The 17,442-nt window shown below is 31.5% G+C and overlaps 3 protein-coding genes across 3 annotated transcripts; 1 reads left to right on the top strand and 2 right to left on the bottom strand.

Moving 5' to 3' along the window:
• Positions 1 to 1,903: 1,903 nt before the first annotated feature.
• On the bottom strand, positions 1,904 to 5,545 carry LOC130645928 (zinc metalloproteinase-disintegrin-like VLAIP-A). The gene is made up of 12 exons (XM_057452054.1): positions 5,484 to 5,545; positions 5,143 to 5,234; positions 4,911 to 5,008; positions 4,279 to 4,358; positions 4,015 to 4,081; positions 3,849 to 3,934; positions 3,313 to 3,430; positions 3,169 to 3,229; positions 3,017 to 3,069; positions 2,507 to 2,587; positions 2,240 to 2,356; positions 1,904 to 2,083 (listed from the first exon to the last, which is right to left on the bottom strand). The coding sequence occupies exons 1-12, from the start codon at positions 5,543 to 5,545 to the stop codon at positions 1,904 to 1,906; spliced, it is 1,095 nt and encodes a 364-aa protein (XP_057308037.1).
• Positions 5,546 to 9,634: 4,089 nt separating this feature from the next.
• Positions 9,635 to 12,585, top strand: LOC130644424 (uncharacterized). Its single transcript, XM_057450029.1, has 3 exons — positions 9,635 to 9,787; positions 11,396 to 11,642; positions 12,393 to 12,585. Exons 1-3 carry the CDS (start codon positions 9,764 to 9,766, stop codon positions 12,566 to 12,568), a joined length of 447 nt encoding a protein of 148 aa, XP_057306012.1. The 5' UTR covers positions 9,635 to 9,763; the 3' UTR covers positions 12,569 to 12,585.
• Positions 12,586 to 13,529: 944 nt separating this feature from the next.
• LOC130644425 (mucosa-associated lymphoid tissue lymphoma translocation protein 1-like) lies at positions 13,530 to 15,774 on the bottom strand. The gene is made up of 3 exons (XM_057450030.1): positions 15,584 to 15,774; positions 15,169 to 15,299; positions 13,530 to 14,027 (listed from the first exon to the last, which is right to left on the bottom strand). The coding sequence occupies exons 1-3, from the start codon at positions 15,603 to 15,605 to the stop codon at positions 13,881 to 13,883; spliced, it is 300 nt and encodes a 99-aa protein (XP_057306013.1). The 5' UTR covers positions 15,606 to 15,774; the 3' UTR covers positions 13,530 to 13,880.
• Positions 15,775 to 17,442: the final 1,668 nt, after the last annotated feature.

Here is a 17,442-nt window from a genome sequence, read left to right on the forward strand (position 1 = left end):
AAATCTAACAATGACTGTTTTTCTGTAACAAATTGACATTGTGAAAAATGCTAAAAATTATAACAAAAATTAGATGGTGTGATATGTAAAAAGTGGGACAGGAAATTAAAAAATAACTAAACTCGTCGTATGGCTATTCACTTCAACGTTCCGGACGGGGTTATGAATGTTTTCAAACAAAGAAATATCATAATGCTGAGACTGCAAAATAAATTTTTTATTTTAGCTAAAATAAGAATTATCTTAGATATGACGTCATTAAATATTTTAAGTTACCTGACGTAAGAATTCATTACACATGGTGTAACCTGACAGACACACCACCAGCCTGTGTAAAAACGAGACAAAAAAAATTCGCTTTAAAGTTACAGAAAAGTATCATCGTCCTGTGTTTCATTGTTATTCTTTAGACATTGCAACATGCATTGGTAGATATGTTTGTTAAGATAACGTTCTCAGAACTTACTGTTATGTATAAATCCCAAGTTATGTCCCAACTCATGAGCTATAGTGCTTGCTGTAACTCCTGCGTTTCCAATGTCCTAAATCGTGACAAAATATGTTGAAAAATAATTAAATTCAAGATTATTCGTATAACTACAACGCCATGTTCCTGAAGTAACTTTTAGCTACATTTTCCTGGATTTTTTTCATGCCACGTTTTAACACTATTACTATTTAGATATTTCATATAGGGGAGTATAATTGCAAGAATAATCATTCTGAATTCATGTATTACCTGAACGAAAGCAGAAGATGAATCCGTACACATTGTACCAACTGCAGCTAAGCCAACCAACGAACCTTCTTGGTCAATACCCCTGTAAAAATGTTATTGTGGCGATAAAAGAAAATTGTTATAGACACTGTCGTAATCATTTAAATATTAGTCGATTTTTTTTATAACAGTAGCTGCACCTTGCCTGCTACTGCGCCAAATACTACTGAAATCTCTTCGCACAAAGGAACCTAGAAATCGCAATGCCCGAAATTTTTGCTGCGCCCAAAACTCACGATTATTATTTTCGCAGGCTAACATTTAGTTGAATCACACGTACAGAGTAGTGTGATATGTTAGTTAACCCTTTTGTCGCGGCGTTCGCGGGGCTATTTTAAACACTTTGGATGCAAATTAAGATAAATATGCGCCTTTGACTGGATTCAAAAACTATTTCGACACGAAAATATTATGTTGTTGTTGTGAGAGTAAAAAACTTGTTCATTGTGAAATTTTTATTTTAAAAAACAACATCGTATTCAGACATAAAAGTTAAAATTTTTATTTTTATCGAGGATGCAGTTCATGTTGATTTTTTACAATGTTTTTCTTCTACACGCTTTTTTGCACGACTCATCTTTGCAATCTTGTAATACGAAGGTTTGATTAGCCCTCTATAAGCCGTAGTTATTTAACAGCAAAAACAAGAAAAAGAATGTAGCCCTAACTTTTTATTCCTTCTTTATTCTTTTATTTTTTCTCTTTTTATTATAGTTTTGTATAGGTTCAACACATTTTTCTAATTATTTACATATTTACACCAATTCCACAATTCTCAGGACTTTGCGTTCGTCATTGCAGAAAGAAAATAAGCCTACACTACATTTATATCTCGAACCCAGCTCTGTTTTGGATTTCCGTGGACTCACTTTCCAAATTTTTTTGCCATTCTGGCGTTCTGGATTTGCTGTGAAGCCAGGTTACGTTTTGTTACGTTATGTTGTTATCTTGTTCGAAATTCAACCGAAACTCCTTATGAAGAAAGTCAAAGACAGACAAGACAAATAATCAAATAATTAACTTCGTTTTAGGGAAAAATATATGACAAATTGGTTACATTTACATAGGATCTTCCCGATACCTATGTGGGATGGACTAACTAATTACATGTCATCTGCCATCTACTTACGTGAGTAATTGAGCATTGTCATGCTTTCCTTGTCTATTGATGACTAATTCTGCCAAATTATATTTGTTAAATATATTAAGGTTACTGCTTGTGATGTTAGTGATCGTAATGACGTTACGTATGTTCCATATATCAAGCGAAATGATCGCTATCCGTACGTTTATAGTTCTGTAAATCTAAAAATAAAGCAGGTCGAGAAAAATTTGAATTATATCTTGCCGACACAAAAATGTTATTATCTGCAGGTTTAATTTTTAATCTGTTTCTTAGCTTGAAAGGATACAATTTGGTACAAATATGTGTACAGTGACACTGCTGTGGCACTTACCCACCTTGCGTTGCGACCTGTGCAGTAAAACAGACATATTCAAACTACTTACAAAATCCATGTGGTTTATAATCTTCATAATCTTTGTAACGCTTTTTTCCATGCTACCTTGACTTGTATACTAAGAAAAATAAACAGAGCTAAATCAATAGATTTCAACAAAATCCTTTGTGAAATAATTAAATTCTCTAATAAAGAAGAGTAAGGGATTATGTAAGAGAAGTTAAATAACAGTATAATATTTTTGACTGAATGTCACGTGATCACTTACGTATGTTTTATCAGCCACAAATGCGATAGTGATGTACTTTGTTTGATTGACGAGAAAATTACCATCTATGTTGCGTCGAAACTGAGAATGAGGAATTATGTTAACATTTTTATTGTTTTGCATACTTTTTTTTCAAGAATAATGTTTTTTCGTTTCAACAGTCTTATGGTTTATTAAACATAAATATTCTTATAGAACATATTGTTATAAAAAGCGTGTATATTTCCACGCAAAACTTCTTTATTAGCCGAGACGGTGAGACGTATCGCCGTCCGATGTCAGAAAAAAGACAAGAAGCCCTGGGGACAAGGTTGATTTGTTACTATTATCAGCTATTTATTGTTACGAAAATGCGCTTTTTCAAACCACGTTCATAAGAAAGTGAACTTGTTGCTCGTTGTTCTTGTTGTTTTAGTAAGAAAACAAGTTATTATCAAAAGAAGCTTGTTGTTCGTATACTTTATCCAAATAGTATTTAACGATAACAAAATCATATTATAAGTTAGATACCCGAATGTTGTTTTTCAGCTTTTGAGGAACCATTCTAGACAGCATATCGATCTCTATAAAAGTTAGTTAATGGTAATAAATATATGATACTAATCATATATAACGAAAGAATTCGCAGCTTTAATTACTGTAAAGTTTGTATTTAAACATACTCATTGCTTTGTTGGTTTTGACGTCTTTACTTTTGAAGACAATATGTCGACCATGTTTATCCTATAAATACAAATACTTTTTTGCCAATGTGAATTCAGGTTTACTATTTTTGCACTAAAAGGGAATAAAAAGTGCTGACTCACATTCAATGGTTCGATAAACACATTCTCTCCAGTGCTTGTAACAATTCTTCCACTAAAACATATGCAGACGATTTTATAAAGTGAACTAAAAGCAAATGATGATATTTCTAACATATACCTGATTTGCACAAATTTTGGAGAGTACTAAATTGGGTGATTTTCGCGATTTTGTTTTAAAATCGCTAAATTAAGTGCTGATATAATTTATTTTTTTTCGTTTACAGCCAAAAAATTGTGTCAAGAGATATTAGATTGAATGACTTTTTGTTTAATATAAAGCATGCTTTTGTTTAAAAAATTGTTTTTTATTTTTCCTGTTCTCTAAAAACATTTAAAATAAAATTTGTAAGCAACGTAAAAAATGAAAGAAAATATTTGCATCGCCAATTTAAATACACGTCAAGTTTAAGTCAAAATGGTCATAGCCAAATTAAATGCACGCCAAATTGGTACGAATAAGGCAACTTGGAAAAAATAACTGTTTCCCATTTTATTTCACTACTGAATATAAAAAAACTGTTCGTTATGTTACTTACGACAAACCACCTTCACAAATACTTATCGCTGCCCTTGAGTTCGTCTCCAATAGTCGACCATGGTAATGACATTTTTTTAATATCGGCTAAGAAGGTTAATTGATATAAAATGGAACAGTAAAGTATTTAAACGTTCACATAGTAACAAAAAATATAAAGAAATTACCTTTTCGACTTTGTTTTTACCGTTGCGAGTTTGGTATGTTAAGGTAAAGTCTGGATGAACAAGACGCCTAAAATGCAAAAAGATATTGTATGATTACGGTAGTTCCATTGTCTGTACAACTCATAATGGCGGAATCACCACTAAAAACAAAAAGAACGAAAAATGACAACCGAACCAAATATGTTTGAACAGAAACATTATTAGATATTGTTTATTATTATTCAACATAAAAACAAATGAACTGTCAAGTGAGAATGATTTAACCTGTTAAGCTGTAAAAACAAATGGTATTTCTTTAACTTCGTGTGTAAAATGAATTCCAGATCCTCACCATTAACATGTTTCTGTGAACACAAATTATTACATCATAAGTTAGAACAAATTTTTTGGCGTAACAACAAAATCAATAAAATGTTCATTGACGAAGAGTTTTCTGCTGATTGTACAGTTTGAAATTCTTAGTATAGTTTTTTAAACACAGGTTTTGTTTATACGATTTTCCAGAAGTATATCTTAAAAGGATTACAAATAGCTATAGATTTTGAAATAAAAAAAGCGACGAAATTGATTACAATTTATGATAAACTACATGCATCAGTTGTCTTAAATTTAAATGGTTAATGAATATTTCAGAACTTGAAAAAATTTGAAAAGGGATTTTGAAGCCTCTGGTCCAACTGAAACTGTCATTATTAGATATAGCGATGTCCTTAGTAAACATTTTGTTTGTAAGTATTTTTTTGAAAGAGTGAGTCTTTTGTTATTCTTTATAAATTTAGTAAAACAGTATCAGCTATTGAAATAATGGTTTGATTCCTTTCTTTTATTCCTCAGCGATTGACATCGACTGAAAAGTAACATAGTAGGGGCGACAATGAACATAAATTCAAAGATACCTGGACTGCTCTTCTCCAGCGATGATGTTTTCCGCTTTTACTGACAACAATTGGTTCCACAATGTCGTAGGCGCGTAGATCTGATAACGCAGGGTATTCTAAAACGGGTATTATTTTGAATCATGTGATTACCCAAAACACAAACAATGAATGTTAATGCATAAAATGTGAATGTATCCTATGTTAGTACTGCGCAACCTGTATAAAGTGTGAACGTACCCTAAGTTAGTACCGCGTGACTTACATAAAGTGTGAACGTATCCTAAGTTAGTACCGCGTGGCTTACATAAAGTGTGATCATATCCTATATTAGTACTGCGCGACCTATATAAAGTGTCAACTTATCCTATGTTAGTACTGCGCGACCTAAATAAAGTGCGAGCGTAATGTCAAAACAGAAGGAGACATATTAGAAGGAAAAGATTCTTATATTTAAATAAGTTGTGACCACGACATAAAAGTCATTGCTTATAATACAAAAGGATACATTTGAAAAAAATTATAAAAATTACTATATATATATATAAATGTTATAATTAAAAGCTCCTTGAACATCTAACATTTAAAAAGTACGTTTGTCCTGCATGGGAAATATGTGTAAAGATCATGTACATTGTTATGTCCAGTGCTGACATCATCATAATGGAAATACAAATATTTCCTGAAATGTATGTAAGCGAGTGCGATATTATGCATGGTTGATCTACAAAAATGGATTATGATATTGAGGATGACTATTTGTAATCCCTTTTCTGTATTGATGGTATTAATAAATAATGTTAAGTCACTTGAAGAATACTATTCCAGCCAGTAATTTTAAGAACTCTATGTGGCCGGGAAAGGCGAGGGGAGGGGGTTAAACGTACGATCCCCCCAAACACCCCCATTTCCGAAAGTAACAAAGTAGACATAGTATCGTCTCGTCTTTGTTATTGGTGGAAACTTAGGAGAGAAAAAATCTGGGTGACGTCATTTAGTCTAAGATGACGTCACCCGACCATTACCAAACCCGAAAAAAAATAGCGTGGTAGGTGGGGATTTTCCTTTGGCCCCGACCGAATAGGGTTTAATTTAAGGATGCAAAAAAAACAGTCACATAATGTGAGTTTTGAATCTTCAACTTTTGTAAGAAGCTAAATTGTTCAAGAATACCATTTCCTGAATTTTTTGTCGGTTGAATAACCTGCTATATAAATATTGTGTTTTTTTCTACTTTCGCATTTTATAGGTTTGAGTTAGTGAGTGTAAAATTGTCTATCCAATTTGCCATTTCTTTTTGTTTTCTCAGACCATTTAGTTGCACTAAAGGCTTCAGTTGAAGATGTCAAACATTAATTAATAATAAATCTTTTCAAAAAATTCTGAATATGTGTATGGCGTTAGATCCACAATTATTCTCTACTAAAAAATTCAACTTAAAACTATTTAAATTCGTTATAAAAAATCAAACCTGCAATGGTGCAATGGGCAAAGATGAACAAAACATATATCATAAACGGCTGCTTGATTTTTTCCATACCACTTTCCCTTAGTCTTACCACAATGATCAGTTCGATAAAGACTTCTCTTCTATTCATTTTGTTGATAAATTCAAACATTTTTATAAAAAAAAGTTTTCAAAACACATCATTATGGAAAGTTGTTAAGATAATTTATTCTTCTTCTTCTCAGGGCAACAAAAATAGGCGTAGGTGAAAATGATGTTTATATTGCCATACTTGTGAAGCTCACAAATGCTAATATCAACCATCACGAAACTTGCGGTGAATCATATTTATATATGCTTAACATGAAGAATTAAACAAATATACAAAAAATTGTTACTGTTGTAAAATGACAATATTTATTAGTTTTACTTTTTTGCAAGATAAGAAGTTGTCAATACTAACATAATGTACGAGATCTTCTGAAATGTTTCGCATTTCACAATGCAACATAGTGTAGCATTAAAAATAAATTGATAACCATATTTTTGCCGATTGTGTTATCCATAAAAAAAATGTGAAAAGAGACTTCACAACCGATGGGAGTTTTTAGAGGAACATATGGGAGTTTTTGCTAAATAAGGTAAAAAAGTTACTTTAATTATTTTTTAGCCAAATAATGCAGTAGGTTTCTACAAGATTGTGCATGTCGATATCAGGCTGTGCCTTTCTGTGGACATTTCATTTTTGCTCTTTTCTTTGACCAAGAATAATCCTTTTTTGATATTTTAGATAAGACTGTCAACTCAGATATTGATTTAAAATTGAAACATAAGACACACCTTATTATGCAAAACTTTGAAAACTGGCCTTTCTGAGCCTTCTTATTGATGTGTTGCATTAGAAATATCTACCATGAACAATACTTCTTTCTTGTTTTCTTCTGGTGAATTATCTATGAAAATTTTGATTTACTCACAAGTTTGTTTTATCCTGTTTCTTTAACATTCACCATTTTTTACCTTCATATAATTTTTTGGCACTCTCCTGTCTAAACTTTTTTAGAAATAATCAAAACGTTGTTTGTGAAAAAACAGTCTTGTAAAAGACTATCACTTATGGTTTCGCTTTGCGACGTTAACATTTCTAGCAATCTGCTTTTCCTAATACTTTAAACTTTTTCCTGCGTCCCGAACCTCGGGTCTCACTCTTTAAGGTCCTTGGATCACAGGTCCAACTTTTCTGAAATGCCAATTCAAAATTTAAAATTTTTGGTCTTTGGATTACCCATGCATCTATTATAGCTAGTTTAGCTGTCTATTTTATGCTAGTTACTTTTCTTTTTTAAATGATCCGACTAATATGAAGTGCGATTGAGCATTAATACGCTGCATATTAGGTATAATAATTTTAAAGAAATAAATGTAGATTGTTTAACATTTACCAAAAGATACGCATTATAATTTAACTTGGAGGAAAGAATTTAGCTACTAGCTATATCATCAACACCATTTTTATTGCCGCCCTTGTTACGCAGGTTGTTCATTGCCTTAAAAATTATCATTGTCTTAGGATTCAATAAGAATGCTTTGTTTTTTAATTAATAAAAATACAGTATTAATGCATCTTGAACGGCCTACTATAAACAAAGTATTTTTCAGTCATCAAGTCCAATCAACAAAACTTAAAGCTATGTGTTGGAAATCGTGTAGTTAGATCTAAGACATATCTGGTAACACTTGTTATATTTTTGACAGCTAGTTATATCAAATAAAACTGCAGAAACAATGTTGTGTTTTGTTCTGGATAGGAGCATGTAATTTGGCTAGCATCAACAAGTTACTTTTTATCTTCTGTTAATCTTTAATTTCTTTCGTTTCTGCTTTGGTACAAGTGTATAAATATAAGACTCTCAATGCCATTATCTTTTGTTAACCTTTATTTTCTTTGCATCGTTTCAGAGAATCGCAATGTTAATATATATAAAAACGTAAAAACGACATTTGTTTAACAAGGAAAACACTTATATTAGCAACTGGTGTAAGCACAGTACATGATGGTTGTGGGTAATATTTTTGAAAGAAAGCTGACAAAGAATAAGAAAATTTCTTTGGAATGTAATGTTTAGTAAAACTAACAAAAGTAATTGTATTACTAATACCGTTGCATACATAACTAGTTACAGCCTTAAGAAAATTTGAAACCGTACATTTTTAAAAGAATGGTTTGTGTAAATTTAACTATTAGTTAGTAACATCCAAGAAAAGTATCTGGTTTTATCTGAGTGTCATTTGTGTAGATTTAATTCTTTGATATGGAGTGAATGTTATCAAGAAATGTGAAAAACAATGTTCTTATTGTTGTTGTTTATTTTTTAGAAAGTTATCTTAAAGCTAAACCCGTTTTTTGAACTCGTGAAAGCTTTTATGACGCAAAGAAACACTAGTCAGTCTTGGTGGTGACAAGTTAATTTGCTTTTTAATAGAAATTTTTCAGCTAAACTTCTTGGTGTTGTCCTAAAAGATGGTATGCTTGTCCCAGGTATATTCACTTCTAGCATTTCCCAGGAATAAGTGTTTCGCATATCTCCTGACTATTGCATTGATCAGGGCTAAATGGATGGTACCTTAAAAGTACTTAACCCTTGCACATGTTGAACCTACGTGAGATATGGCAACTCCGAATTGGTACAAAAAATTCAGTCTTTGTTCTTGAAAATATACGCCATCTTTGTTTTCCTGTCTATCTGAATCACTTGGCACTAGTTTTAATTATAACAATGGGTTATAACGTTAGGAAGATTAGATTTTCCAGACTATTTTTTTATGACTATGTTTTTCTGTTTCAGAAAAAAATGGGTGATTAGTATTCTCTGTTGCTAAGCGATTTAATATAAAAACATTTAAAGTTTGGTAAGGCCAAATTCCGGTGAAGTTGTTAATATCCAGATCGATAAGACTTTGCTTGTCAATCAGATGCCACACGTTGTAATTATCATTAGAAGGTGGGCATTTATATTTAAATACTTGCTAGCTAAGCGGAACATGTTTTTAGAATTATTTTTTACTAGAACAACACATTTCTCCATGACAACAAAACAACATTTTCTAGTTTAGGTATCATCTCCTTTTTATCAAACAATTGTGAAACTATTTCTTTTTTAACGCGGAGGTAATACACAAAGCTGACCAAACAAATTTTGAAACGACACCACTCTCCCCCACGGTTTGTTATTGTATAATAAACTAAAGAAATCTTTGTTAAACTTATCACGGAGAAGCGTTTATGAGAAGAGCTAATATTTAGTTCAGGTGATATTTCATATCAACAATGTCATAATTCTTCTTTTCAACAATGAACATCTAGGCAACGTCGTAAAAACGAGTAAAGGCAATTTGCCGCTCAAAAATTGATTCAAATAAATTGAAAATGGATTTGTCGAAGATTCTTACGGTAAGATTGCCTATCATTTTCATAACGCTATAAACTCGCTGAACTAAAAGTTGAAAAAGTCTCATAAAAATTTTCACGACTTCACCCATATGGGAACCTTTTCGATAAGAATCGAAACTTAGAAATTAATATGTGAAGATAATAATTTAGGGATGCATTTAGTTTCAATGTTGCTGGTAATTTAATGTCAGTTCGTTTTTACGTAAAAAAACGCAGGTTATAAGAAACTAATAATATAAATGACTTATGATTTTAGAATATTTTTTACCAGAAAAAAAGAAAGCTTAGTTTTAGAAACATTAAAAAATTTTACTTTCTAGAATGCCATACTTTTACTTTCTAGAATGTTTATAACAAACACAAATTTTTTTGATAAGAAGAAGAAAAATATTCTTATTATTAGAACAGAAATCAATAAGAAAAATAAAAAGAAATGACAACGAGAATTGAATTAAAATCTTGTTAAATTTTCGCGCGCTCTGGGGAGAGATAATTGTTTGATTTCCAATTCTTGTCCGTCCATCATTTTTGCAACCCTTAAAAAAACATAGACTTATCATAATTAATCTTATAACTTTTATTTTTCAACAATTAATTTTGTTTTACACCCTGACTTTAATTTCTCGACAAGGCATTTTTATTACGTTTAACCTTGAAAACAGTTATAAAAGAATTTAGCTCTGTTTAGCTACTTCAAATGCCAAATTTAATCAAAAACTCCTGGTAGATTATTCTAGAAAAACACCTCAGGAACTTCCCTTGCTTATGTTATGTTATATTGCATTTATTGCGAAAATTGTTAAAGTCCCTGAGCTTGTTAATGTCTGCACATTAGCAGGACTTCTTCAAAACTGCTACCATATACACATAAAAACTCCTTTTAATGCAGTATCAAATTAATTAAAAACACAAGTCAAAAAGCAATTAAAAATCTGCCCTTATGTTGAGTAACGAGTGCACCAATCCAAAATTCTTTCCCTCAACATTTTTTTTAGTTCACGAATTTTACATTGTCATCGATCAATACGAATCTCAAGTTACTAACATCATCTCCACAGGATCCATCTATAAAGTGTGTAACAATTCTATAAGTCCGGAGTCTCTTTCTGATACTTACTTTGTAGTTTGTAAGACGTGATTTCCAAGCAATGGTAGAAGTCACTCCTTGTTTTCGACATTTAGAGAAAAACTCTTCCTGTTGTATAGGAAACAACAAAATATTTCTCGTCAAAAAAGTTTTGACATGGATCGCATTTATAATCACACTTGACATATCCCTTTTTATCATTTTTACAAAGAACAGGAGGAGGAGAAGGTGAAGGGGAAGAAGGAGCAACTCTTTGTCATACATATATGTGCATGTTTTATATGGACATTTTTTTTATGGACAATATAGTTTTAATTTTTTTGTAAACTAAGCTAGCCTGCAACTTGATACCTCACTTGTGTCTACCATTTTGTGTTTTTCCCGGAAGAAACAGCTGATTCACTTTTTACTTATACGCCTATATAATCACATATTACCTTTATAAAAAGATTAAAAAACATCTGATACCAGCTGTGATGTAATAAATTTCTTAGTGTAGAAATAAACTTTTCTTTTTACAGTGCATATGCCGTATCCTTGTCTTAATTGCATATTGTCAAGTAAAGTCACAATACACAGCTTCAAAAGTACCGGCAACGACTAGAATTACTCAAATTACACACACTGAAGCCAGAAGAACGTCTCTACTACGAAAGAAACAAATTAAGCAAAATATACAGAAACATAAAAAAACAGGATCCAAAATTACGGGACCGATAATAAAAGAGTTTCCACTACAACCGCTATTAGAAATAGGATTAACATCAAGTAAGTTATTCTTAATTTTTTTAAAAAACCTTCCCGGTGTAAATTGTTAAACGTTAAAGAGGATATAAGTATAACTAATTTCCGTTCTCATCAGGCTAACCTGAGAAATAAAATAAATTTTTCCTGTTAGAAGTGTAACCCTAAACTAAACTAAATATTTTAAAGTTGTTGACTTTTCTTCAGTGAAATATCAAAAGCTAATATTTGGGTTAATTTCCCCTTTTTTGTCCGAGAAGTTATCCCGTTATAATGTGTTTTACTGTATTGTAACTTAAATGTATATTTCAGTATATTTTGTATTTACATTTGTTAGAAAGAACACAAGAAGCGTTAACTGTAGAAAAAATTACACAAATTTAAATATTACAGAAAGTTAACATTTTTTCCGACCTAGTTTGTAGAAAATAATGTACTTGGTATTGAACTCTCCTTCGGAACGTGATTTCGAAAGCTCTAAACAAAAGCTGGGATATAGTTTGTAGAAGCAGATGAAAGCTGTTACTAAGATATTCAACTCGCAACATTGTTACCGTCTGAATTTTACAAGAGGGCAATACGGGTTTTAAGGCATTCTGAGCTTAGCGTTCTTGACAACGGCCGATATGGAGCGGTATTGCCCGTCGTCAAGAAAAACGATAGCCTAATTGTAAACAGGCACGAAAGAAAAAGTTTCAAGAAGCATTGTAAATGATTATATATCTAACTCCTACAGTACATTTATTTACAATATATTTTTTCCTGTTATTTTAGATGAAGCAAATAAGTTTATCCGATCCAACTACATCAAAGGTAAACCTTTGGAACAGCAGTATGAAAAAACTCGAGAAGCGGACATGATAGCCATCGAAAATAAAATTTTAAGAGACACCGAAAAAATTAGGAAGATGATAAACGCTGCTAAACAGAAAAAGAAAATCAGAAAATAAATTCTAATTTTTTTTGACTGTTATATTTTACCTTATTGTCTTTCCTGAAAAAAAAAGAGTTCCAGTTTGAAAAATACTTAAACTAGTTCAATAGCATATAATACCATCATGCGTATATTGATATGATGACACGATTACAAAAGGACTTTAAATAAAAATAAATCGATAAAAGAATGATAAAATAACACTTATTGCGCAAGATAGGGAACCAAGAAAGTGTCAAAAAGTCGCTGTTGCTAATTCAGAATTTCAGGTTACAGAAATACTACACGTGTCCATTGAGAGTTTGATGTTCGAAAACAATTTAAACCTAAATCTAGTGCATTTACTATGCTGTTGCAATTTCGAATTCGACATGACTGCCAAAAGCATAAAATGATAAAGTAATTAGCTTTCCAAAAGTTGAATTGCCATTGGACAAGACCTAGATGGTTCTTGGTTGGTATCGCAGAGTAGCTTAACCTCTTTCTACAACATGCGGAGCACTTTTTATAACCTAGTTTTCAGATGTTTTAACCCAATTATCGTCCACCATACCTCAATTTAGGATTTACAGTCACATCTCCATAAAGCAGACATCATCCAGGGCGGACACCTTTATAATTCGGACAGTTTGTATTCTTAAAGAATCTATTAAAAACGCTATTTTCTCAACGTAGACACCTTCAGGAGGTTCCACTATAGTTCTGATTCGGTTACGTATACTAATTTCACATCGGTGCGCAGAGAAAAAGGTCATGGTCAATACAGAAATAATCTCAAACTTAAAGCTGTCTTTTTTTAAAATTCAGGACATTTTTTATCGAATGACAATACCAGAGTTCAAATACGGGGTCTATTAAAAGAGATTGCACAAATATTTATTGTTAACAGTGTTAATGCTTAAATGTTTAATGTTAATAATAAAGCCGTAAGCTGTGCTACACATTCAGGTGGAGTAGATATATGCATTACGAAGTAATAAAAAGGAATTTTTATTCTTATATCCAAAAAATTTACACAAAGTTTGAAAAATATTTACAGAACATATTTACAATTAGATCATATCTTGCAAACAAGAGAATTTTGCATTGCTTTCGTGTTATGAGCAATCGTCGCCATACAGTGAAAAAGTCAGATCAATTGAAATGATCGGAATTACTTATTATTGCAATGATTAGCTTTCTCATAAGTTTAATTGATTACATATTCGCCTATGAAACTAGAAACAAAGCTATTTAGCTTATGTCACTGATGCAAACAGGTTAAATTTATTCAATCTGTCCAGTTGTAACATATGGTTTATTTTCAAAAACATCTGTTGATGCTGAAGTTAAAACAGCATTCTATTTTTATTTACGATTGTCAAAACATCAACAATTGCCCACGTTAATAATGACTCTTTATTATTGCTGACTAAGCATGAATATCGACCAGCATTTTGAAGTGTCACTTTATGGAGATGAAGTTTTGATCCTCTCTAGAACGAAAAAGAATCATTTAAACGTGTTTCTTTTATATTTACCCTAAAGCAGCGAGTTTCACCAAGAGTTAAGCAATTGAAGAGGATAGAAACATGACTAGCCGCCATTCTGCACAGTAATACTAGCAATTGTGTTCTTGCATTAACAGCCCTTCTAACTGCTCACCCTGTGGGTTTCGACCAGTGTAAATTCTCTTATCGCTCTATTTTATTTCAATTATTCTTTCGCACTGGTGAAAATTGCACAGCGATGAATTTTCTCCTCCTGTCGTGCAATTTTAGTGCGATAGACAAAGCGACAGTTATCAAAAGGTTTTAATAATTTGTATTCTGGAAATGCTGCAGGTTGAATCGAAAGAATTGTACAAATTTTATAAAAATGTTGCCGTATCACAATTTTCACGTGTAGAAATAAAGCAGAAAAATTTTTTTGGAAACCCCTTAATTGTTTTCAACTTTCTTTTATTACTTAATTGGTTGAGAAAATGTTTTTTACGGTTCCTTCATATGAGGCGGAGCTTTTAAAAGACGAGACGAACTTAAAAAACAGATAAGGTGTAAGAACAAGATTAACCTAAGCACGCTTCTTTTTCGCTCTCTTTTTCTATAGATTTGCCAAACACATTTAAATTGAGCTTTTCAACATCTATTTTCTTCTTCTTCTAATTAATTATATTTTAATTATAGACTTACAAACTTTTTTTTCACTTCAGCTGTATTTAAAAAATTGTATTGGCTTATTCAGCGTAGAATTCCTGGAATTATGAGCGATGTGAGAGCGATTTGAGAATTTGCACTGGTGGAGATTTAACACAAAAACACACTGTCATTTTTTTGCAGAAATCGCTGTCATATTGTTTGAAAACGTTCAATAATTTTGTTTTTTAAATCAGCCAATTTGCTGATAGAATGCATATCAGTTTTAAACCATATTTCTGATTAAAAAACTAAAACGATGATATGAATAGATAAAGTGAACAAGAAATAGTGCTTCACTAGATTTTTTAAGCCAACAAAATTGAGTTCTGCTTAGTTAACACGGAGTTTTGTTCTATTATTTTACTAAATTTATTTTTAACACATTGCTTTACTTTAATGCGTAACCTACAATGTGAGTATGCAAAAATTCGTTAATTACCTCATTGGACAAGCATCTACTATTCTTGAACCATTTAAATTGTAAGTTTTTGCCAGTAGCTTTACACATCAGGCACACATCATCACCTAGTTCGACTACGCAGGATTTTGGATGCTCTTCGATTTTTGGAACTAAAGCGTTGAAAAACAGTGCTCACAAACAAAAGAACAAAAGCAGCAAAAATAATAACAACAACAACAATAACAACAATAGCAACATCAACAACACAAACAAACAAACAATCAACAACACAAACAAAAAAACAAAAACAAAAACCAACAACAAACAACAAACAACAACAAAACAAAACAATAACCGTCAAAAAGTATGAACAACAAGAAAGTATTTTGTAAAAAAAAGAACATTACAAAAATGAAAAAAGACGGAAAAAAGCATTTCTATATTGTAGCAGTACCTTCGCTTAGCAATGTTGGCATTTTAAGTACCACCTTGTATAAGTGCGATATTTGTTCTACTTTTTAACTGAATTTCTTTCTCTTCTTTCGTTTTCCTTTGCTATTTTTACAGTTAAAATTTTTCTCCGCTTGAAATGTTCTTGATCGTCCAAACTTAAAGGTCAATTAATTTCAAGTTTTTTTGTTGATCTTTTTAAATCTTTTTCTTTTGAAAACTCGCGTGTTTACACGCTTCGCTTTACACGATACTTTATAATTATAGTCGCATAAACATTTTACAGATTCAAATATTGCCGCTGATATCAGCGAAATACGGGGGTAATAAATTAGTTATTTAGAAAAGAGGGGTTTTATTAACCATTTCCAATTTATAATTATACATTCTTTGAAGATAATAATCTATTAATATAGTAAAAAAATACAATATTTTTTTTAAATAATTGTTGTGTTATAATGGCAAGATGTTTTTCACTACGCTTGAGCAACCCCCTGAAATACTCCAAACCTATTTTCTCTATTTTTTGCTGAACATGCGCCGTTTGTTCTTGCGCAATAACCGCATTACCTTGGTATGAGAAACATGAGTATAAACATTGTTTGTGCATTGTTTACTGAAGTTCGTAAGCTTGTTCGAACATTTTACCTAAACGTTTAAGAATTAGGATGTTTTAAATGTAAAACCAACGAAGCGCGAACAATGTATTGCACACTGCAATGTTCCCTTCTAAATATACGCGTACATGTATTTATAGATTATCGCAGAATCACGTTTATAGGTAAAGGATAGGGTAACCCACCCCTTAATCTGTTTTTGAAAAAAAAAATTGTTTAAAGGCAGAGTTACACTATTAGTGCGATATTAATAGAAATCATTGAAATTTGGTGGATATTTTAAACAAGTGAAAACAACGGTTGGCAACGGTTTGAGTGTCCAGTACACCAACTATCAAGTCTTCTGTATTGAGCTACTAGTTTACAGCAGAATATATATATATATGTTACGAATTGTTTTTTACAATTATTATAAAACGCTTAATTAATGTATTCTGTTTGTATTTCCGAATCACGAGATAACCGATAGTATTTCAGAGGCTCATTTGAGTCTGTTGAGTTATAATTATTAAAACACAACGCTGAGAAAAAAAATTATTTAACCGTACCTTTTCTGGTTTATTAGAACCTTTTTACCCAGAATAGTTAAAATAACAACATTAACCTTGATTTCCTTTAGATTGCGGCTTTACTTACTTCTGAGAACAGCAATTATGTTTATTTTCTTCCCGGCAAGTGCTCGTCACCATTCCCCTCCGACATGAAAAAGGCTGATAAAGTTTGTCTGTAGTGAATAAACTTTCGTTAGTTGCCGTTTTTGAAAGTCTCGCAACACAAAGTTTTGAGGAAAAGGTCGGATTAAATTTTGTAAGGAAGATTCCCACATACATTATTGGGATCTCCCTTACAAGCTCTTTATGCATACATAAAGAGCTAGTTATTGTAGAATTAAGTTTTACACCTTGCGAGCTGTTGTTTTATAAAAAAATTTAAGGACAGCGAATGCATGCAATATACCGAAATGACTGATTTCGGTTAATTTAGAGTTTGTTATTTGATTAGAGAGAAATCTAATAAAACAAAGCAAAAAACACAAATATATAACACATTATAAATTTAAGGAAAAGAATGTTTTATTGGTGAACTAACTCGTGTTTTTAATTCTGCGATGATAATCCAAGAGTTAGCACAAAACAATGGTAATTTCAATGATCCTGAGAGATATGTTTTACTTTTATTCGACGAAATGAAGATCCAGGAAATTTAATGTGTGATAAACATACCGTTGAAATTATAGGTTTTGTTG

The sequence above is a fragment of the Hydractinia symbiolongicarpus genome, chromosome 5, assembly GCF_029227915.1.
Source record: "Hydractinia symbiolongicarpus strain clone_291-10 chromosome 5, HSymV2.1, whole genome shotgun sequence".
NCBI classification, from domain to species: Eukaryota; Metazoa; Cnidaria; class Hydrozoa; order Anthoathecata; family Hydractiniidae; genus Hydractinia; species Hydractinia symbiolongicarpus.